Raw genomic sequence first — 24,752 nt, forward strand, 5'->3', positions numbered from 1 at the left:
CAAATTACTCATTTCCTCACTAACAAAAATGGCAGATCATTTTGTAAAATGAATGCTTATTCATTTCACACTAAATGTATTCCTCTCCACTGACTGGTAACCAAGTAATATAAACAAATTAGATGCATCTTATCTTTCATAACTAAAGGTTAATTTAATAAGGGACATTTTAGCTTATACAGTTTATCCAGCAGGTAACAACTGCTGTTTTCTGATCTAAATCTGCTGACCTATAGGCATGAACATAAAAAATACTTTGAATGGCTAATTTAAAAAAAATGTATTTTAGACTTTTTAATTTAAAAAAGTGATCTTTCTGACATAAAATCATCATCATTTCTACTTTTGGGTCCTATCTGACTAACCATATAACATAAAAGAGAATGAGTAATTGCGGCCTTTACTTATGGTTAAAGGACAAGATTGACTTTTGTTAGTTTTTTAAATTGTTGTTAAAGAATTATGCCATCCTCCTAATGCTTTGTCAAACTTGAGGGTAATAAACACAAGTTTTGATCTGGAAAGGAGGAAGGGAAACATAATTATAAAGCACATGCTACTCAGGATAGGCTTGGGTAGTGCTGAAATGGGAACTTAGAGCATCCTGAAGGCATGGATATTTTTCAAGATAGTTCATCTGGGGAGAAGGTGACAAAAAAGGAGACAGGAGAATCCTGAGCACAAAATTCACTTATTCTGAAGTTTTTCTGTGGACTGGCTCTATACTCAGCAAATAAAAAGAAAATTTCTTATATTATCTTCTTCAGCTACAGAACTCTGCTCCCAGGATATACCTCCTAGCTCAGAAACTGGAATAGTATTTAATAACTATTCCTTGAATGACAGATAAAATCATGCTGGTATTAGGAATTATCTAGATTAGTAATATTAGAGATTAGGAAAAGTTTTATAGGCTGGCTTGGGAATCTAAGCACAAGACATTATTTTATGAAAAAATGTGTTCTAAGCTTGAAACAATAAAATGTTGGGAACATAACTCATTCATAACTCAGGGGCTTCCAGGAGACCAAAATCTGGGTTTATTAAAAAAAATTAGGGTACCTTTGTGTTTTACAGGTTTAACACAAGAAATCCTTGACTAGCAAGTTTTTCTCATTCTAAGTCAATTTATAATATATATGTATGTCCTTAAAACACTGTAGAAAGCAAATGCAAATCAAAAGGGGTTACCATACTTACCAAAAAAGTCAGACTTACTTTTTTGCATTCACTTAAAGTGAAGAATGTACTCATTTAAATTTAAGTAAATATTCACTTAAATTTAAGAATGAAGTTGTCTGATATTTTCAAGACTACTCAAAGAAAGAGTGCATGGTCTTCTCATATAACATAATCCATTTGACATAAATGGTCTAATGTCTAGTCTAAGTCCCTTCTATACAATGTTAGTTCCAGTCCTCTATTTCACTTGTCAAAAACAGTTATCATCCTAGATAATACCTAATTAAAGGTGGTAAAACATGCATTTAGAGATTCTGGGGCTTATAAACAAACCACTAAATATAGTTTTCAATGTTAAGTTAATATCAAGTTTTATTTATTGGTGTATAACTTCTCCTCAGCTTTTTTTTTTTTTTTTTTGAGATGGAGTCTTGCTGTGTCTCCCAGACTGGAGTGGAGTGCAGTGGCGTGATCTTAGTTCACTGCAACCTCTGACTCCTGCTCCTGGGTTCAACTGATTTTCATGCCTCGGCCTCCTGAGTAGCTGGGATTACAGGTGTGCACCACCATGCCCGGCTAATTTTTTGTATTTTTAGTAGAGATGGTGTTTCACCACATTGGCCAGGCTGGTCTCGAACTCCTGACCTCAGGTGATCCACCCGCCTAGGCATCCCAAAGCGCTGAAATTACAGGCGTGAGCCACGGCACTCAGCCAACTTCGCCTCAGCTTCTATTTCTATAAGGCTTTGATAGAAGCTAATTGCTTTCTGTTACTTCACTTCACTTCTCTGAGATTCCTCAAAAGTGACTGGAATATGCGATGACATGCTCAGGAAGCAGTTTCCCCAAATATTATCAAGGTGTTTTCAAAGCTATACTTTTTCCATCCTCACCACCATACAGCCTTACAATTCAGTAAGTACAGATTCACTCATTTAAAAAATCAGACACATTAATTTCAGGACTTTTCCTAGAGACAGTGCAGTGTGCCACAGTCTACACAGAGCAAGGCTGTCCTACTAAGCCAAAGATGAAGAGCTCAGAGTTCATTTAGGCAGCTCACAGCTGGAGTCTGTGGGATGGAGCACGGGAGAGAAAGGGAGCTGTGCAAGTGGCAGGAGTTGGGGGGGTCAGAAGTATAGTTGGATTCCCTATGAGTGACAGCTCAAGGCTGTCCTGAAAACGAGCAGGATGAAACCACATGAGGCTGAATAGAGAGCAGCTCGCTGGGGGTTGAGTGTGGGCAGAAATGGTCAGATAGTGCTGGGGTTGGAGGCTCACCAATGCCAGAGTGGAGAGACCTCATCACCCCCTTGTTAGCAACCTTGGCATTCAGTTGTGAGCCCAGAAAAAACAGAGGCCTTTGCCCTAGAGAAAGGCCTACTCTAGATAAAACTTAAAACCAAATACTGACAATATGTACAGACGACAGAGTTTGGAGATTGAATCCTACATCAAGTTGGAGGAGCTTAGGAAACACCTTGGGCCTGGTATACTTGCCTGTTCCAACCATAGGCTTTGAACTAAATAACAAGCAACTGGAAAAGGAGCAGGAAAACTTCCTGTCATGGATTCCAGGCAAAGGAATAGTATCACTGAGAAAGGAGTAGAAGAAAATGCTATCTGCCCCAGGGGGAGGGTCAGGAAGCTTACTAGGGCCCAGGACCTGGCAGTGGTACAAAGCAGAGGTCTGTTGCCTCTGTGGGAAGAGCAGGAGTGCTGAGCAAACCCCAGAAGAATAGGAAGATCCAGGCCGGGCACGGTGGCTCATGTCTGTAATCCCAGCACTTTGGGAGGCTGAGGCGGGTGGATCACGAGGTCAGGAGATCGAGCCCATCCTGGCTAACACGGTAAAACCCTGTCTCTACTAAAAATACAAAAAATTAGCCAGTCGTGGTGGCGGGCGCCTGTAGTCCCAGGTACTTGGGAGGCTGAGGCAGGAGAACGGCGTGAACCCGGGAGGAGGAGCTTGCAGTGAGCAGAGATTGTGCCGCTGCACTCCAGCCTGGGTGACAGAGCGAGACTCTGTCTCAAAAAAAAAAAAAAGAACAGGAAGATCCAAAGACTGAGGTTAGACAGAACTGAGAAACTCCCCCTGCCTCCACTATAAACCTTGCAGAGAGTAATAAGCAACATCGGTCAACCACTCATTAAATCTGACTTTGGAAAGAAAATGAATCACAAATACTGGAAAAATGAGAATAACTGTTGACTTCTCATCAGCAAAAAGAGAGGCTGGAAGAAAAGGGAACAAAATCTTTAGAGTGGTGAAAGAAAAAAATGCAACTGAGACTGAGAAATTATCCTTCAAAAATAAGGGTGAAATAAAGACATCTTCATATAAACAAGGGCTAAGATAATTTTTTGCCGACAGACTTGCCAAAGAAAACAGATTAACAGTTTCTTAAAATGTTAACACACAACAGCCATATGACCCAGTAATTCTACTCCTAAGAGATATGAAAATGTATGTTCACACGATGACTCGTATGCAAATCTTTTATTGCAGTTTTATTCATAATAGCCTCAAACTAGAAACAACCCAAATGTCCATCAACAGGTGGGTGGGTAAGTTATATTCATATAATTGAATACTATTTAATAATAAGAATGAACAAACTATGCAACAGAAATACATACTATGTTTTCTGAGTTTCTTCAAAGCCAAGGTAGATTATGAATATTTCCATTAATATGAAGTTCTAGAATTGGCAAAACTAATCTACGGTAATAGAAATCTAATTAGTAATTATCTAGATGATTGGGGATGGGTAGGTTGACTGCAAAGCTGTAGAAGGGAATCTTCTGGGTGTCAGATATGCTCCTTATCTTGATTAGAGTAATGATTACAAGATAAATGCATTTTTCAAAGTCATTGAACAATAATACACTTTATTTATTTATATATTTTTTGAGACAGAGTCTCACTCTGTCGCCCAGGCTGGAGTGCAGTGGCATGATCTCGGCTCACTGCAACCTCTGCCTCCCGGGTTCAAGTGATTCTCCTGCCTTAGCCTCCTGAGTAGCTGGGATTACAGGCATGCATCACCACACCTGGCCAATTTTTGTATTTTTAGTAGAGATGGGGTTTCGCCATGTTGGCCAGGCTGGTCTCGAACTCCTGATGTCAGGTGATGTGCCCACCTTGGCCTCCCAACGTGCTAGGATTACAGGCGTAAGCCACCACAACTGGCCTGAACAATACACTTTAAATGTGTGCATTTTATTACATATAAATTACATCTCAATGATGATTTTATATTATCTTCTTCAGAGTTATAAAACAGTACCTGTATAGATCTGTCTTGTTATCAAACCAATCTGACAAGACTCGAAAGGTAAAGAGGGGAAAACGCTGATGAAGAACATGAAAGCTCACATTTTCAAAGGTGTAGTTAGTTAGAGCCACCTAAAAAAAAAGGCAAGACACCATTATAATAATGCTTACGTTTATGTAGCAAATTTGGTTCTAAAAGATACCAATATCACTTTAAACTTTTCATAGTAGATATTAAAGCTACTTGTAAAACTGATGTGTAGTACAACTGAATCATAATTCAAAACTATGTAGAGCCTACTGGACAGAAATGTTCATAACAAATTGGAAAATTATTTAATTAGAGAAAGCAGACCTGATGAGATTCAACTTGGTCATATAATACTTATTTTAAGAGATTCTAGTTCTTACCATTTTTATATTCCATGATAATATACATATTGACAGACAGAAGCATTGTCAAGCAAATTAATTTTTTGTTCTTTCCATACTTACTTTTTGGTTCTTGATGACATGCTGATTAATGGGATTCCACAGATTTGAGGATGAGTTATCTAGTTAAAGGCAGGCATTCTCCTCCCAATAATTACATTAGTTACTAGACCCCACTACACAGACATTATAGAGCCACTCAATTTCATTCCAAAAGCAAAATATTAAAATGTCAGAAATGTCTCCCCATGTTCAGAATACATAAGTGAAAACAGTGTTAGTGGGTAAAGGATCCAGTAAAAGGGCCCAAATTAATAAATATGTACTTCCAGCTAGATGATTTCTCTGAAATATCTACAAGACAAAAGCAATCTAGACAATGGCAGGTATTTCAATGCAAAATGGAAATTAAGGAACCAGTAGTCCCTATTCTTAGGTCAGTTTGGGATTCTGAGAAATAGTTCAAACAGCACTTTACATTTGTATATTACATTATAATTTTAAATTACTTTCTTTTCCACTCCTGTGATCCAGGAGGTACAAAATAGGGATTGAATGTTAATCTTGTCTCAGTGGAGTGACCCAAATTGGTCTTATTTTATCTACAATTTCTGTCAATCTTCAGAACAATGGCACTACAATGCAGCATACTTCACAGTGTGTGTATGTACTTGTGTATGTATACATACACACAGATGCCCCTCATAGGTTATAAAAAGGTAGAGAGCAATAGAATGAGGAAAAGGCCACAAGATTAAATGAGGAAGGATTATAAAATCACTAACAAAATGGAAACTCATACTGAAAGCAGTAAATAGCAGAACAGTTCTACTAAAAGTCAAGTTAGGAATATGGAAATGTCTCTCAGCATGCAGATAAAGAGAATGAAAAGATGAAAATGAGAAGTGGGAAGAAAGATATGGGGAACAGAGAACAGCAAGTTAATATATAATTAGGTTCCTAAAGGAAAGCCTAATATGGAGACAGGAGCAATAATCAAAGATATTAATTAGCTGGACCTTAGATTTCTCCTGTGCAGTACTAAATTCCAAAGGTGAATGGCACTATATCTACTTGATTTTTAAAGGAAAAGGACTACTGTTATTTTATATGCCGTAAGTGTAACAATTATGTGGGAAAAAAATAAAGATACTCCTTGACTCCTTGAACTCCTCTTCTCTAATGATTTTGTCCTCCATCCTACCTAAGCTACCCACTCCCATAATCATACCCCAGGATCTATCAATAGCTGTACTCCCTCCAAAATCTCATGCATCCCATTCTCTGACCATCATCTCCTGTGCTTCCAGCTTACTCCTCTTGGTGCTCTGACCTCTCTGCTCCTTATTTAGTTTAAATTTCATAGTCAATCATGGTAATCATTCCCCTGCATGTACCCTTCATTCCCTTGTCCCTTTCCTGCTGCTGCTGCTTTTTTTTTTATTTTTTATTTTTAAAGCAAATCCATAACCCTTTGTGAGTGATGGTTAAATCTAACTTGCACCTGTGAATTTGAACATAGCTGGTGGGTATCACTTTAATTTCCTAACCCAAATCTCAAATGGGCTCTTAATGTGGCCCACTGTTTATATTTTCTCTCAAATTCTCCTAATAACCATTTCAAACTCATCTCTCCTCAAACCCCAAAAGCCTCTCCACAATTCTGTTTCAGCTAAGAACAGTAATTCCTATTTTACTGAGAAAATGAATCACAAGAGAACTTCCACAGATTCTCACTGCCATATCTCTACCTACCAACATCCATACCCATATATTCTGCCTTCCTGTCTGTTACTATACTCTTACTTTATCTAAACCCAGGCCCCTCAACCAGTGCACCAAGGATGGCATTCAGTAAATATTTGTTGAATTGAATCAAGTTCGTTTCCAACACACTTGGCAAATTCTTGAAAAGCCTAGATTGAGTTGACATCCAGAAGGCCTCTAAGTATAATTGTCTGGGGAAGAGCCATTTATTGTCATTTAAGCAGTCAACAAATATCTAATAAGCATTACTATTTAAGAGGTATTTTGCTTGTCACTACGAATTCAAAGTCCATAAGGAAACTGCAGTAAAGTAGGAGAAAGAAATCTAGTACTTGTATATTAAAAAAACAAACAAAATTTATTATTACTATTATTTTAACAGATGGGGTCCTGCTTTATCTCCCAGGCTATTCACAGGCATAATAAAAAAGTGCACGGCAGCCTTGAATTCCTGGCCTCAAAACGCCCTCCCCTCCTGAGTCTCCTGAGTAGCTGGGACTATATATGCGTGCCACTGTACCCAGCTCCAAATTTTTAAAAAACAGGTTATCCAGCTCATAACTTTCTTACAGCTGTTTCCCACATTTGCATAAAGATCAGAGATATTATATATTCATCCTAAATGAGAGAAAACATTTGACCCTGAATTTTCAGTGAGGACTAGAGAAGGCCTTAAACTTTGAAAAAATATTTGTTCTCTAATTTGCAATTTTAAGCTACTAGTGAATTTGCTACTGTTGTCTTTTGGATATACAGGGTTGAAAAGACCCCTGAAACTAGGATTCAGTAATTTACTTTGTGTTTATACACTTAAAGTATGTGTTCATCTCAGGTAATATCAGACTATAGATTAAAATATATAATGAGGCCGGGGCTGTGGCTCACACCTGTAATCCCAGCATTTTGGGAGGCCGAGGTGGGCGGATCACTTGAGGTCAGGAGTTTGTGACCAGGCTGGCCAACAAAGAAAAACCCCGTCTCTACTAAAAATACAAAAATTAGCCAGGTGTGGTTCGGGCACCTGTAATCCTAGCTACTCAGGAGGCTGAGACAAGAGAATTGCTTGAACCCAGGAGGCGGAGGTTGCAGTGAGCCGAGATTGCACCACTGCACTCCATCCTGGGTAACAGAGCGAGACTCCGTCTCACAAATAAATAAATAAATAAAAAATATATATATAATGAAATATACACACCAAATACACCACAATCTCTGTATCTTTTATATCCTGTGCTGTATCACTAGAAATTACTTTAAATCACTGGGGACTCTAACACTTCTATTATTTTAAGAACAACACAACAAGATAAAATCATTCTTAAGCAGAGTCATGTTGTATATTGCATACAGCAGCTTAGAAAGTCAAATGTTTTATATAAATCCAAAGAGCCAAGAAGATAATAAGTACATAATAGAAAGTGTCTAATGAGAAAGTAGTTTCAAAGAGCAGAAGCAATTGAAGAATTAGCTTTCTTTCAAATATAAACATTTTAGTTGACATTATCCAAAGTCCAAAGTCTAAGAATAGACCAATTTATAGTAGGTATCTTTGTTTCTGTTTTGTCTTTTTTGAGATAGGCTCTAGCTCTGTCAGGCTGGAGTGTCTAGCTCTCCAGGCTGGAGTGTGGTGGTGCAATCTCAGTTCACTGCAACCCCTGCCTTTGAGGCATAATAAAACAGTGCACTGCAGCCTTGAATTCCTGGCCTCAAAAGGTCTTCCCGCCTGAGCCTCCTGAGAAGCTGGGACTATATGTGTGTGCCACAGGCTCTCAGGATCAAGTGATCCTCCCACCTCAGCCTTCCAAGTAGCTGTTGCCTGGCTACACGCTAGGCACATGCTACCTACCATACATGGCTAACTCGTATTTTTTGGTAGAGACGGGGTTTTGCTGTGTTGCCCAGGCTACTCTCAAACTCCTGGGCTCAAGTGATCCACCCTCCTTGGCCTCCCCAAGTGCTGGGATTACAGGTATGAGCCACCATGCCCAACCTAATTGTTTTTTTATTTTTTATTTTTAATACAGACAAGGTCTTGCTATGTTACCCAGGATGCTCTTGATTGAACTCCTGGCCTCAAGCTATCCCCTCCTACCTCGGCCTCCCAAAGAGTTAGGATTAGAGGTGTGGGCCACCATGTATGGCTTTTTTACATTTCAAATAAGAGAAATTGGGTAACTTCAAGGATACAAATATTACCCAGGAAAATCCTATGATCTGACTTTTTTTGTGTGAAATAATTCTTTTTATAAGTGAATGCAAATTAATGGGATAGTTCATTGAAATTACTCTACTAAAAATCCTTATCTGAGCTCCCAAAGCCTTAATTATTAACTATTTCAAAGTACTGTCTCTTTATCTTATTAATCTTACCCAGTATTTAAATATACTTCATTTGAGAAGCTCCTTCCTATTTCTAGACTAAATTTTTCTTACTATAATAAATCAACAAGGCCAAGCTGAATTCATCTGGCCTTAAGTACAAAAATGATTTCAGAGAAAAAATACGGTGAAATTAGACAATATTCAATATGTACAACACAATATTTTATTTCATTTTGAGACAGGGTCTCACTCTGTCACCCAGGCTTGAGTGCAGTGGCACGATCACAGCTCACTGCAACCTCGGCTGCCTGAGCTCAAGTGATTCTCCCACCTCAGCCTCCTAAGTAGCTGGGACCACAGGCATCCGCCTCCACAGCCAGCTAATTTTTTTTAGCTATTATTTGTAGAGACAGGGTTTTGCCATGTTGCTCAGGCTGGTCTGGAACTCCTGGGCTCAAGGGATGCCCTGCCTGGGCCTCCCAAAGTGCTGAGATTACAAGTGTGAGCACTGCACCTGGCCCCAATATTTTATTATAGCTATAGACATTTCTAGTTATTGCTACCTTAGACACACACACACACAAATAAAACTCACTTAAAACATTAAAGTCTAATGCCTCTGTAGTTTTGCATTTTAGAAAGTACTATTTTAACTCTACTTAAGTATAATAGTAATTGACAAATGCATAAGCTATATAGTAAATCTTACTAATACTCTATAATGATTAAATCATTATATTGACTGAATATCTTATTTCCAAACAACATTTTGGATAAATCACCTACCTCATTTCTCATGATTCTCCAAAGATTTAGTGTAATTCGGCCAACAATATTTATCTCACTCATTGTATATGATCCATACTCATCTCTTTCAGCTGCAAATCTGTTCTCAATTTTGTCATCTATATAAATGAAAACAGACTGTATCAGGGCTCACAGAAAACAAACTTTCAATAAAATTATGCCAAGGAAAATGAGAATAAACATGAAGGATGAATATTAAAGATGAAATATAATTCACAATGTATGAAAAAATTTTGTGAAATAAATATACCTGAAGTCTCTCCCTCCCTCCTTTCTATATTTAAATAAGAAACACTTTTTTCTTTAAATTTGGTAATTTTTGGCACTACCTTTTTTTGTTTTTTATGTTGCCCAGGTTGAGTGCAGTGGCTAGCCACAGGTGCAATCATAGCACACTGCAGCCTCAAACTCCTGGTCACAAGCAATCCGCCTGCCTCAGCTGCTTGAATAGCTGGGACTACAGGTGCCTGATGCTACCTTTATAAACACCTAATGCTAACATTTCTTTGGTTTTAGCATGAGAAAGATCCACAGTTAATCCGGTAATTTCTTGGAAATAAAAACTAGTTCAATTTTTAACCTAAATGATTCTCTGAAAATTTGTTGACATCATGTTCATATTCAGGATGAAATTCTCTTGAATGCATATGGAGAACTAGATGAAGAGTTCCCCATAGCAAACAGCGTTGTGAGTCTAGTTTCTTAGGAGATGAATTTTACCTAGAATATAAATTTAAATGTGTCTCTCCTATGTAACACTAGGTATATGTGAATGTTGATGATTAGAGGTTCCAGAATAATAAAAATATTTACCATATTGAATATTTATTATGTTCTAAGAATTTTACCAACATCATTTATTTTAATACAAACATTACTTCCTTTAACACTACCATTTAAGAAGTTAGTATAATTACCATTTTGTATTACAGAAAATTCTACTCAGAAATGTTATATCTTGCCCAAGATCTTACAGTAAGAAAACTAGTATTCTAAACTAGGATTACCTGAATCCAAAGACCACGTACAACCACTCACCCAATTCTCTTTATTTTAAAGAGATAATGTTTAAAAGTTTGTTTTTCATTTAGCAAACAATGTAACATATACTCTGGTATTGTTTTAAGTTCTTCAAAATAACCCTATAAGTTCTATTATCCCTATTTTACAGATGAATAAACTGAGGCAAGGATATTTAAAACCTATCCCAAAAAAGATGTTGAAAAAAAAAAAAAGATATACCACTATTACTATCATGCAAAGGACACACAAGTTACACAAAAACTCATGCAATGAAAAGCTAAACTTAAAGCATCTCTGCCCCCCATTCCCTTTTTATAAGACAGAGTCTTGTTCTATTGCCCAAGCTTGGGTGCAGTGGTGCGATCATAGCTCACTGCAGCCTTGAACTCCTGGGCTCAAGCGATCGTCTCACCTCAGTCTCCTGAGTAGCTGGGACTTACAGGCACATGCTATCACACCTGGCTAATTTTCTTTTTTTTTTTTTTTTTTGGTAGAAATGGGGTCTCACTTTGTTGCCTGGGCTAGTTTTGAACTCCAGGGCTCAAGCAAGCCTCCCACCTTGGCCTCCCAAAGATGGGATTACAGGTGTGAGCCACTGCACCTGATCTTTTTATTCCAATTTTTTTGCAAAGCTAAAAAACTTTACTGTCCTGGAATCTTCCAGCTTCAACTTTTCCTAAAGTATACACTACTTTGTTTTAGTTAGACTTGTGGGAACCCTTGGGAACAAATTTATTAAAAATCCTATGTTTATAAAGAAAACATAGTTTTAAAAAGTGCATTATAAACTACAAATAATTTTGGTATGAATATTATTATTCCCTTTTCCAGTTAGAATCAAAACTTTGGGTAATGGGCTTCAAAATTTCTGCAATATTTTTAGCCTGATATCCAAATAAAAATCAATGATTAGTTAACTACTAGTGTTCCTCAACCCATCCTGTCCTTCTTAACCAACAAAATGGATTAAAAAAAAACAGAGCCAGACAAACAATAAAATTATGGTACAACAAGTCAAAGAAATGCTATGTAGCTTCATAATAATTATGAAGACTATTTCATAATGCAGAAAAATATGTGTGGTAAGACACTAGATGAAGGAAGCATAATAAAAATGGAATATATGGTATGATTATTTAAAAACCACTACATATGTATATGAAAAGTGACTGAAAGGAAAAAACCCAACAACTATATAACAGTATATACAGCAGTGAGACTAGAACATTTTTTATTTTTAATTTTTTCTACATTGGAGTTATGCTATATCTAAAACTTACACAACTTAGTACTAAAAAATTGGGCTACAGCGTTAAGTACTCTTTAACATTTTGTCTTTATTTCCTTTATAATTTGCTCTGTAGTTGATTGACAAAACATTCACAATGATATATACCTGGCACCCGAGAGATCATCTGACATAAGTCAACACTTAAAGCGGCAGCCCTTTGTAAGAGGTAACCCCAGGAATGCATCTGAATCTCATATCCTAGCAGAATATCAGGATCATACCTAAAAAAGGAATTTAAAAAAGTTATATAAGTACCATACATTTGAACCTTTAACCAGAATAATTGTTTCTTCATGATATAAGATATGAAAATAAAAACCTATGTTCGCTAACGGTTCCCAGATGGAGAAGGGATGATACAGTGGTACCTACAGAGTTTTTATACAGGAAGAGATGGATGGTTAACAGTACTTGATTTTAAGCTACTTTGTTTCTTTCTTTTTTTTTTTTTTTTTTTGGAGATGGGGTCTCACTCTGTTGTCCAGGCTGGATTGCAGTGGCATCATGTTAGCTCACTGCAACCTCTGCTTCCCAGGTTCAAACGATTCTCCTGCCTCAGCCTCCTGAGTAGCTGGCATTACAGGTGCCCCCCACCATGCCCGGCTAATTTTTTGTATTTTTAGTAGAGATGAGGTTTCACCATGTTGGTCAGGTTGGTCTCAGACTCCTGACCTCCAGTGATCTGCCTGCCTCAGCCTCCCAAAGTGCTGGGATTATAGGCGATTTGACGCTACTTTTGTAAAGTAAACATAATTTTTACTTAGACTGTGTATTTGTTTGATTCAAGTGGGAAAAAAGGCTGATGGAAATTGGGGTGGAAGACAGGCCATTACCACTGAAGTATACGAGTAAAGGTACAAGTAAGAATATAATGTGGGCAGGGGAAGGTGAAGTGTGAGGGTGTGTATGGGTATGGTATTTTGAAAAAGATTCCTAGGTCATTCCTGTTGCCACTTATCTACCCTTCTAATCTATACTGCCCTTAAACAGTTTTAATGCTGAGAAAGAAAAATGAAAATGCTTTCCTTTTCTCACTTAATTTTAGTAATGATTTGGTTCTCACACAAAATAAGGCCTAAGTAATGACAAGTTTGTCCTTTAAATTTAAAAGGATGGTGATTCAATTTAATGGAAGGATGAAATATTAATAGAGGTGGGATTAAGGTGGGGAAGGTAAACATCAGAATCTAGAAGAAAAATGTGCTCCTCGTGGTCAGAGCTTCACTGGCAAAACTGAACCGACCACCTGTGTCCGATCCAGAAGGAGCCTCTCTGTGGCTCCTCTTAGAACCTCCATGTTGTGACCACCATAGAGAAGTGTTTAGCTATAAATATGAAAACTTATTTCGAGTGGAAAACTGTGTGGGAGAGAGAGGAACTAATTATAGTTATAAGTTTTGAGAGCAAAAACTATAGTAAGTAGCTCTATCAATTAGCAGCATTATCTTGTTCTTTATAAATGCCAAAAGGCCAAGTGAAATATCACAAAAATTTAAATCGTGAAACACTAAATTGTGAGATGTGCAGCCTGTCCAATTAACAGCATTTAATACCCTAAGCCTCAGCCAATGTCTACAGTATTAGACTACATTAATTTACTGATATAAGCTATTTATGGGTACTCTGCAAGTCTGGCATAACAATGGATCATGACCAGATCACCAGATCTGCTTTTAGAACCAATATGTTAATATTTTATCATAATTCCATAGCTGTCTTCTAAAAATGGGTATTGAATGGCTTTCATTTTTACCTAGTCAATAAAAATTGGAATGTCACAATAAATGTTTTCTGATTTTTAATTCTGGAGTATTTCAGTGGCTGATGTCAAAAGAACTAGGTTCAAACTTCTGCAACAGCATACTTTAAAATTTTCCTATTCCCTAAAGGCCCTATGAAAGTACATTCTGTAGTATAAATTTTAATATCTGGTGATCTGTTCATGATCCATTGTTATACTACAGACTTGCTAAGCAGCCTTCAAACTTGTTAGGAGAAAAAGATAATAAACATATTATTTATGTGCTTTTCTGTATACAAATAGGGTTGACATTTCTGAGAAAATGGCTTAATTTAATAAACAGCTATTGAAGCAAAGCAATAAGCAACAATGGCATAAATATCCAGAAAGGAAGTCCAGAAAGATCCCAGGGCACTCAAGGAAAGAGAAACATCCCAATATTCTTTCTGTTTAGTCTTCCAACGTAACACCCAAACCCTTAACCAAATCTTTGATACCGACTTCACCTCTTTCATTAAACTCTTCTTAGTCCAAAGACAGACTATCTACTTGTCCAGTATATCTCCCTTTAAAACTAACTGTGTAATGAAGGCTACGTTTGAGAATTGGGGTAGAAGTATTAAGTGGCTCTAAGGATCATCAGGGGTCGCAGACTTGAAGAATTCTCATACAAACACAACAGAACCCACACAGTTGTCTGCTAAGTACTCAGAGTGGCTCAGAATAGGCATTACAATGTGGCCACAGTTGACCTTGATCTTAAGAATTTGGAAGATTCCTGGAGTTCCTATCACATATCACATAGTTACACAGTTACAACATGAAGAGGATGCCAGATGATTACACAGCCCTTCTGTTTTAAAGGTTATAAAGACAGTTCTTCTAATTTCTTCATCTGAATCTTTCTCATTTATGCAACATCTTGTTATTGCAAGACTTATTCCAGTCAGCTATTTGTTCTGTTGTGGCAACTAAGGGAGTTGGCTACGTACACTTTTTTTAAAAAAAATAATGTATTGAAAATAACTTCGTCTCAAATAAAAAGTTGTCTGTTTTTATAAACTGCTACAGCTCAGAAATGACTGCTGCAAAAAGTTACCCTGCGCTTCTCTTCTTAGATTTATTTCACAGATTTTGTCCCTTTAGAAGAATTGTAAAGTTGTTTCAGGCATTTTTTCAGATATATTACATATATTTATTTTTTGGCCTGGAGGATGTTGTCTTAAGAGACTCTTTTAAAGCTGATAAAACACCTGTTTTCAAGTTCAAAAGCCAAAGGATTCCATTTTTCTTCTCTAAAAACATTTGGAGACAATAACAAGGTCTTGATGACTTGTTCTTCAATTTCTAGTGGGTTTTATTCATTCTATCAGGTTTCTGAAAGTTACAGAAAGAATAAGGTTGGGTAGATGGGATTAGTTGTGAAAACAACCCAAAACTGTGGATAAAATAGAAGCAGAAGAAATAAGAAAATGGTTTCATTTGCTTAGGTAGAAAAAAGCTGCTTCACAGTATTTTAAGTAACTCACTACCCTCTACACACATGACAGATAAGGGTACTCTAGTAGAGGCAAGGGGCACGGAGGGGAAGGAATCATCTTGAAAAAGAATTCTGAGGTTAAATGGATATGATGTAATATAAATGTAATAGTATTTAGGGAAGAGGAAAAGGGAAGAATCATAGTTATATTTAAGTTAGGGAGACTGGGCAAAGTAAAGTTAATAGTCCAAGGAAATACAGAAAGAGGAAAATGATTGTGACAAGATTATACATTAGGTTTTACTTGTTTAATATCACTTAATATTACTTTTTGTGTTTGTCACTTGAGGAAGCCAATATTAAAAATGGAAAGATAAAGATATATTTTATTCATTTTTATATTAGTACCTAGCACTGCCCCTTACACACAGTTAACATTTATGTACTCACTATGTGCCAGACATGAGTTTAAGAGTTTTATGTGCATTATCTACCCATTTTACAGATTAGGAAAACAAAGCTGAGAGAGTTAAGCAACTTATTCAAGACAGAAACACAGGGCTGGCTGACTCCAAAGGCTGTGCTGAGTAGGTACACAACAAATAGGGTGAAAGAATGAAATAATCAATCTTTTTGCAGGGTTGTTTGGACTAATATATAAAGAACACTACAGAATTGAAAAGTTGACATTTAAGCATTTTTCTTTTTATGACAGTTTTGTTTACCCCATTTTCCTTAATTACTACTACATTTCATTTTATGGACATTTAAGAAAGTTATTATACTTGCAAATGACTAACAAAATTCTCAATGTTGGTAGGTAATCCTATTGTTGGGAATATACCTAACAAGGAAAAGGCAAGCATACAAGCCCAGGACATTACTGGACATGTGCTGGTACACAAAATAGTACTGACTGAAACTCTTACATATTTCTTTTTCTGAGTTGCTTGCAGAAATAAAAGAAGTGTGGATACCGAAAGCATCTGACATGTTGATGACAACCTCTGTGAGAAGATAAAAGGTAGGACTGACAATGACAAGACTCAAATAGATGGGAATCTATCTAGTCACCAGTGCTATAAATAGTAAAAATACTTTTCCTTCATAGAGTCGTGGGTAGCAGCATACTATTTTTGATGCTCTGTCATTTAATTTTGTTTTGTAGAAAACACATGTTTTGGTTTTCTAATTCTCAGAATGGTTTATGTTAACCCATCTGGGATTCAATCTGATGACAAGTCTGTAGAATATCATCTTAATCTTTCATGTAGAATACTGATTTAGCTTTTATAGGATGAAGTTCAACTATATAAGCAAAACAAAAAAGGGTGAGTATAACAACATGCTCATGGGCAGCTTTTATCTGTACATCAGGATCCAAAGAATGTTTTCTATCTTGCTTAGGCATCTAAAACCCTAAACCTAGCAATGGGCAGAATCCTTAAGTTTCTACAAAGTGAAGCATTTAATAAGAGAGTCCATGGCTACCAAGAGCTACACTCTTGAGAAAATGCAAATGATCCACTTAATGATTTTATTTTTAAATTAAAATATTTTTGTTAAAATTTTTTTTTTCATAAACTTGGACAAGATTCTACTATCAATCTGAGGACCAACTACCAAATGGTCAAAAGAGATTTTTTAAGGAGCTCTGTGCACAAGAGTATGTAATAGATAGTCCTACATTTATGAACAGATAAATTTATACACAGAATGCATCCCAAAGCTTTTTGAAAATATTGGCTTGTTTAGAACTCAAAAAACTTTAAAAAAGAAAAAACAAACCAAAAAAAGGTACTGAAATGGTGGCTGGCTCCCAAGGTAGAAACCTAGTTAATGAATAATACAATGGAACTTTATACAGTTCTCCATTATTTCAGCACCACAGAAAAACCAAACTCAAGTACAACTGGGAAGTTAGTTAGAGGCTAAACAAATATTTGTCTTTCACTGGCCCCTCAATCTTGAGAACAGAACACTGCTTTTCCTATCCCTTGTGTGATGAAAATAGTGATGGTGGTGGGAGGTGAGTATAAAATCTTTCCAAGAGTAACTCTGCTTTCAAGGGTCATAGGAAGGGATTCGCTTTCTTCCTACCTTTACTTTTATCTTCACTATTATCTGCAATAGCATGAAACGACTCTCTGAATAAAAACTGGAAAAATCAGATATACAAAACAATACCTCTTTATTATATTTGCAATTTCATGAAAAAGTGCCTTCTCATCAGCAGCATAGGTGATTTCGAGTCCTGTAATTCCAGATCTAATAAGTAATGGAGTCTGATATCTGATATCTAAAAAACAAACAAAATGTCTATTATATATAACATTACATAATAATATACCTTCATAATATAAAAGTAATATTATCCCTTACTTTTAAGTAAAATTGTACTACTGAAATATTTCAAATTAAAAAAACATCCCCCCAAGTAAAAACATAACTAACCCAATGTCTTTAAAAAACTCTCAAAAGATTTTTTAGTTTAATATACAACTGAAAATTCAAATTTTGTATTTTCAGCTATTCTCCTGAAAAGGCTGCATTCCTAAAATTCCCTAGAAAATGACATATCACTGGCTGGGTGCGGTGGCTCACGCCTATAATCCCAGCACTTTGGGAGGCCGAGGCAGGCGGATCACGAGGTCAGGAGATCAAGACCATCCTGGTTAACACGGTGAAACCCCGCCTCTACTAAAAAATACAAAAAATTAGCCAGGCACGGTGGCGGGCACCTGTAGTCCCAGCTACTCGGGAGGCTGAGGCAGGAGAATGGCGTGAATCTGGGAGGCAGAGCTTGCACTGTGAGTGGAGATTGCACCACTGCACTCCAACCTGGGCAACAGAGCAAGACTCCGTCTCAAAAAAAAAAAAAAAAAAAAGAAAATAACATATCTCTTGTGAAGAAACTGTATTACTTTGTTTCTGTCGTTACTCTTCCTAGCAGGAGAGCTTTGCTTAGCACAGGACACTTTAATCTCTGGTATGATGAAAATGCTTAACCACCACTTCTGTAGGAAAAAAAAGAAAGCCTTTATTTGTAGTGCTGGCCTATTTCATGATGTAAGGACCCCTCCCCCACGCTATGACTGATTTTCAACTGCCAAAGTGACAGCAACTAGTTTGAAAAATTCATGAAAATCCAAGAACTGGCTTGTGAGCTGGTATGTGTCAGCTCAAGCACATCACTGAATAAACTGCAAATTCTTAATATGGTTGTATTCTGTGCTAAGACTTCCTCCTCAGTGGACTGAATTCACTTGTAATGGCGACCACTGAAAGCTGCAGAGGGACAGTAGGTATTTTATAAAACGCCTTATATGGCATTCTATATGAAGAACCTCTGAACCAAAAGTATATTATTTAGAAAGAAAGATAAAGAGATACAAGCAAAGTAAAAATATATCTTAAAGTATCTTATGAACCATTACCTTATAGTGATAAGATAAACCGTCTATCAGCAGGAAAATACCTGCATATGCATACATAAGGAAGACTGTGCACCTAATCTAGGGATACATAATAATGTGGACTCTGTATTAGTAATAAGTATTTTTATAAAATAATACTTAGAACAAATTACATAAGCTAATTATAAACATTGAGATCTTTATATTGCATTGCTTCTGACTTAAAAAATAAATAAATAAATGGGGTCTTGCTATGTTACCTAGGCTGGAATGCAGTGGCTATTTACAGGCACAATCATAGTGCACTACAGCCCCAAACTCCTGGGCTCGAGCAATCCTGTTGCCCAGCCTCCCAGGTAGCTGGGACTATAGGCAGGCACCACTGTGCCTGGCTGCTTCTGACTAATCCAAGTAAGAATAATAAATCTAGGACAAAGTTATACACAACCTCCTACCCCTACCTCAGCAAACATTTTAGAAAAGAGTCATCATGCTTGCTTAGATTAGATCTTCAGCACAGGAATTCCCCATTAAAAGGTTCATCCTAGAGTGGGCAGGTATATCATTAATAAAAATGGACAATACCTTGACTGAAAACTGTCTTGTCTTTATCAATCACTATTACACCCGTGAGTTCTGTTTTTTCTGTATCTGGCAGTGGAGTGTCAGATGAGATGCAGTAGAACAGAGCACAGATTGGGTCAAATTCAGGATCCGGTTCTAAGTCTCGTCTAGTTCGAGCATGCAACTCCACACTGATTAGGGTAAGATTTTGTATCTATAAAAGCAAATAAATACTATGTTTTTAAAACATTTTTTAAAGACATGCTCAAAGAAGTATGTAAGGCTCTAGAGAAATATGTATGTAAGATTACAGAAAAAAATGGACATTAAGGACAAAGTCACAGCTCAGCACTCCATAGATTAAAACGAAAGATTTTTAATCCCAAGATTAGATTAAATCAATTCATGATGTTGTTTCAGAAAATCTGCTCTCAATGACAATATTTAGACTATTTTTCTCAAATATATGCAGGATCTCTCAATTCCTGTTTGAGAAAGACAATGACTAGTCCAAGTAGTTATACATTGAAACCAAAGTCTGTCACGTTTTACTCTTCATGTAGTTAGCTAAACTATATAGTTTTACCTGTAGTTTAAAGTAAAAGAGAGCTTTTTTAAAATTCAAATTTCCTACCAATTAATTCACTACTACTTGAGGGCTACTTAGACTTTTGCATACACTAGGCACATTTTTAATTACAGTTTTCCCTGGAAAAAAAAAAAAAGAACTGTCATGGTATCAACTACACAACAGCCAGATTTTTACCCATGCACATTTTCTCTTTAACATACAATGCAAAAAATGTTAATATTTGCTTTTCATGCTTATTTTTCTATGCCAATATAAACTTTTTACTGTAATTCTTAGTTTTCTTTCTAAAATCAAGACAGAGTAAATAAGAAAAACAAAATATAGGTTGAATTCATGATTATAGCTAGAATTATACCTCATCTTTTTTATCATGTACATGTACCTGGCAATGGAAAACATTACTGTTTCAATATTGGTAATTATTCAGATCATATAAATTTAACAAAGGATTTGTGTTTGTATTTATCTTGCATGCAAACTGTTGAAGAAATGTAAATTCAAGTTTCTCACCAGTGACAGGAGCAGAATTTGGTAAATATCAAAATTAAAATGCATTGATGTGGCAATCCTACTCCTGAAAATTTATCCTACAGACAGATACACTTATACATGTAGACAAAATATACACACAAGGATGTTTACTCGAGAATAGCAAAGACTGGAAAAAAACTAAATGTTTACCTGTTGGGGACAGGTTACATAAATTATGTGGTATCCATAAAGGTTACACACAATGGAATATTCTGTAACCTTTAAAATTTTCAAGGGAATGAGGCAGATCTATATGTCCTAATATAAGAAGATCACTATAATACACTGATACATGGAACCAGTAAATATAGTAAACTTCTATACATGAAAAAATGGAAGCATATGCATAGAAAATTTCTGAAAAGTGACATAAAAATGTAGACATACTTATTGCTATGGGGGAAAGAAAAGGCTAGCCTAAAGTAGGAGGGAAGCTTACTTTTCATTGCAAATTTTTTTGTCCTGATTGAATATTTTTGGTATATATACTATTGCATGTGCTCATTGTAAATTTGTTAAATAATTTTTTTTTTTTTTTTTTTTTTTTTTAGAGACAGAGTCTCTCTCTGTTGCCCAGGCTGGAATGCCGTGGTGTGATCATAGCTCACTGCAGCCCTGAACTCCTGGGCTCAAGTGATCCACTCACTTCAGCTTTCCTACTAGCTGGGACTATAGGTATATATCACCATGCCCGGCTAATTTATAAAAACTTCTGTAGAGATGGGGCCTCACTATGTTGCTCAGGCTGGTCTCGAACTCCTGGCCTCAAGCAATCCTCCTGCCTCGACCTCCCAAAGTGCTAGGATTACAGGTGTGAGCCACCGTGTCTGGCCACTAAGTACTTTTTAAAATATAAAGAACATCAATTATGCATGTATAAGGCATAATAATAAAACAAATACAAATTTACCACTTTCCTCAGAAACATATACTGCTGTTTCTACTTTAAAATATTAGTATTAAAAAAAAAATCAAACCACATGAAATGGAGAGCTAAGGGAAAAAACTTTTACTTTTAAATGCATACTCTTCAGAACTTAATTTTAACAACAAGTATGCATTAATTTAGTAAATAAAAAATTTTTAAATGGAAAACTCCTCCCACAAACCCAAATAAAACAAAACAACCAGTTTCATTAGAAAGGGATGAACATATGAGGCCGGGCACGGTGGCTTACACCTGTAATCCCAGCACTTTGGGAAGTTGAGGCAGGTAGATCACCTGAGGTCAGGAGTTTGAGACCAGTCTGGCAAATGTAGTGAAACCCCGTCTCTACTAAAAATACAAAAATTAGCCGGGTGTGGTGACGCATGACTGTAATCCCAGCTACTAGGGAGGCTGAGGCAGGAGAACTGCTTGAACCTGGGAGGCAGAGGCTGCAGTGAGCTGAGATTGTGCCATTGCATTCCAGCCTGGGTGACAGAGTGAGACTATGTCTCAAAAAAAAAAAAAAAAGAGAAAGGGATGAACATATGAAAAGACATGAAGACTCTGAAAACAATTTTAGGTTAAAAGGGTCTTAGAGGTTGATTTTTGTTTACTAGATCAAATTTTCACACTCAAAATTTGCATTTCTATTCCTTCATAACAAAATGCATTACTGTGCTTAGGGGGTATTTTTTTAAAGCAAACTATATAAAGACATGGCTTCAGAGATTTAGTGAGCGTGACTAGGCAAGAGGGAAGTGAGAAAGGGGGACACAGATTACAACCCTTATCTTCTGCACTGAGTACTGATGTGCAGAAGAAAAAGAGATTATCCTAGGGTAATGGAAACAGAGGGAGAAAATGCCACAAGCACAATTTCCTAGAGAAAGGAAGAGAACAGCATTGAGTTTTTCTTTGGTTTATTCCCTGTTTCAACCACCGGGCGGCAGTTTGGAATGTGCCTTGAGATGAGGAAAGCTGGTTATCGGGAGGAAGAAGCTGTCAGAGCAACCAGTGAGACCTCCTGAGTGATTTTAACTTCCAGAGGGCCCATGGTTCTGAAACAGGGTTACCTAAGAAAATGTAGAAAAGTATACTTTTCAAATAAGAGAATAATCAAATGTAACACATCTTTTTGCTATAGCCTATCAAATTTGCTTTAATACATATTTTTAACAAAGTTTTTAAAAATTTGCTAATTTCAAGTGTGCATTTGATGGTATGTGTTACTGAATTTATCACTTAATTTATCTAGGCTTCAGGGGCTAGTATAGACCTAGGTATAAAACAGAAACTGAATGAATGCTATTGAATGAGAAAAATGTGCAAATGAATAAATGAGGGAGAGACTATGTTCCGATCTAATTCTAAAAAAACATAATTCTCAGTTAAAATTTGAAGAACAAAGGAGGACAATATTAAAATTTTTCCCTCAGTTTATGTTCACCTAATCTCTAGAACAGTTTACAACAGAACTGACTTGAGAAAAAAAACCACACTTATAAATTGAATTATAACTTAAAGGTGGTTACTAATCCTCTGCTTTAAGAGCAAAGACATAAAATGACTGTATAAAACTAGCATTGTCCAATAGAAATATAATGAAAGTCACATGTAACTTAAAGTTTTCTAGTAGTCACATTTAAAAAAATAAAAATAGGTTAATTTAAAAACACTTTGATCTGATCCAATATATTTAAAATATTATCCTTTCAATATGTAATCAACATTAAAATTACTAATAAAATATTTTAAATTATTCTTTCCATGAAGTCTTTGAAATGAGTATGTATTTTACCCTTCTAGTATATCTCACTGTGCATGCTAAATTTTCTACAGAAATACTTGATCTGTAATTTCATAAAACTTAAGAGTAAAAAATAGTATTACATACCTAAGTTGTTCCAAACATACTTTGAGTCAACTATGTTTTAAAATCTAAATTAAAATTAAATAAAGTTTAAAATTCAGTTCTTCAGTTGTATAAGCCAAATTTTAAGTTCTCAATATCCATGCTGCTAGCGGCTACCATACGACAGCACAGGTGTAAATAATGAAAATATACTCCAATTTCTATCTTACTGCCAGTCAGATATGTACTTTGAGTTTGTTTTCTGCATACAAATAAATTTACAGTGACCCATTCACATATTCTTTCCAATGCATACTGTGGCTGATGTATATTTTTGCAAAGTCCTAGTCTTTGGCAGACAGCCTGTGCTGTGAAGATAGCTGGGTTAAGTAGAGAGTATATGAGTGAACGAATTTATCCTCTTTTGTAGCAAGCTCTAATCCACTGAGCCAATCAAACAGAAAATACAAGTAAATATCACATTTCAGATTAAGATGTGATATAACATCTTAATATAATAATCCCCCAAATACAGCCTTACTTCTTTTTTTGTTTTTCCCCAAAGAGACAGTCTTGCTCTGTCTGTAGCCCAGGCTGGAGTGTAATGGCACAATCTCAGCTCACTGCAGCCTCGAACTCCCAGGATCAAGTGATCCTCCCACCTCAGCCTCCCAAGTAGCTGAGACTATAGGTGCGCACCACCATGCTCATCTAATTTTATTTTTATTTTTTGGTAGAGACAGGGTCTTCCTATGTAGCCCAGGATAGTCTTAAACTCCTCAACTCAAGGGATCGTCCCACCTCCACCTCCCAAAAATCTTTTCTTATTTTAATGTCCATAAGCTGAATTTCAGTTATGAGATTTGTGAAAGATATGAAATCACAAAGCAGTCTCAGCAACTTAAATGTTTTAAGTTTATGTAGTGTACATAAACATGTAAATATACAAAATAGTAAAATGAGAACAAGATGAAGATTAATAGGATAGAATTCAATATATTCCTCCCTCATTAAAAAAATTCCATACTTGTTTTATAGAATAAAATAGGAGTTAAATTGAACACAATGTATGTGTCCTTACTGTTGCAGTTTTACCTCATGTAAAGCTTTTGCCTCCTGTAAGTTTTGTATGCTGACTTTGAAACCGTAAGTATTGTTTAAAGATGGTCCATCAATCTGAGAAGTTTCTTTCTGTGGGGTATTTACTGCTGCAAATTGATTCTATAAAAAAAAAAAAAAAAACACACACACACACACACACAGCCAGAAAAAGACACGTGAGCAATCATTTTTCTTTTGATTACTTATTCTCAGATAATATGCTTTATGTGTTTAGTAATAAATGGTAAACTAATATCATCTCTAAGTTCAGGAACAAACTGTATTTTATTAATGTTATTTTCATGCTAACAAAGATATCAGAACTGGAACTGGATGCATGTAGAAATATAAGCAAACCATATATTATCTCTCAGTTCAGAAGCCCCCAATACTGAAAATAATAGTTTTGTAGGGAGTTGACATTTATACCACATGGACATTTATCT

General features: G+C 36.1%; 1 protein-coding gene across 5 annotated transcripts in view; it reads right to left on the reverse strand.

The window, feature by feature from the left end:
* Positions 1-24,752, reverse strand: part of REV3L (REV3 like, DNA directed polymerase zeta catalytic subunit) — a 185,834-nt gene that overhangs the window by 40,161 nt on the left and 120,921 nt on the right. For all 5 annotated transcript variants that reach the window (XM_024248980.3, XM_063725258.1, XM_063725257.1 and 2 more), the window contains 6 exons: positions 24,301-24,426; positions 19,324-19,516; positions 17,510-17,621; positions 12,207-12,322; positions 9,767-9,885; positions 4,473-4,591 (listed from right to left, as the gene is read on the reverse strand). In XM_024248980.3, coding sequence (XP_024104748.3) covers positions 4,473-4,591; positions 9,767-9,885; positions 12,207-12,322; positions 17,510-17,621; positions 19,324-19,516; positions 24,301-24,426 — 785 coding nt within the window. The remainder of the gene's footprint in view (positions 1-4,472; positions 4,592-9,766; positions 9,886-12,206; positions 12,323-17,509; positions 17,622-19,323; positions 19,517-24,300; positions 24,427-24,752) is intronic.

The sequence above is a fragment of the Pongo abelii genome, chromosome 5 (genome assembly GCF_028885655.2).
Source record: "Pongo abelii isolate AG06213 chromosome 5, NHGRI_mPonAbe1-v2.0_pri, whole genome shotgun sequence".
Classification (NCBI taxonomy): domain Eukaryota; kingdom Metazoa; phylum Chordata; class Mammalia; order Primates; family Hominidae; genus Pongo; species Pongo abelii.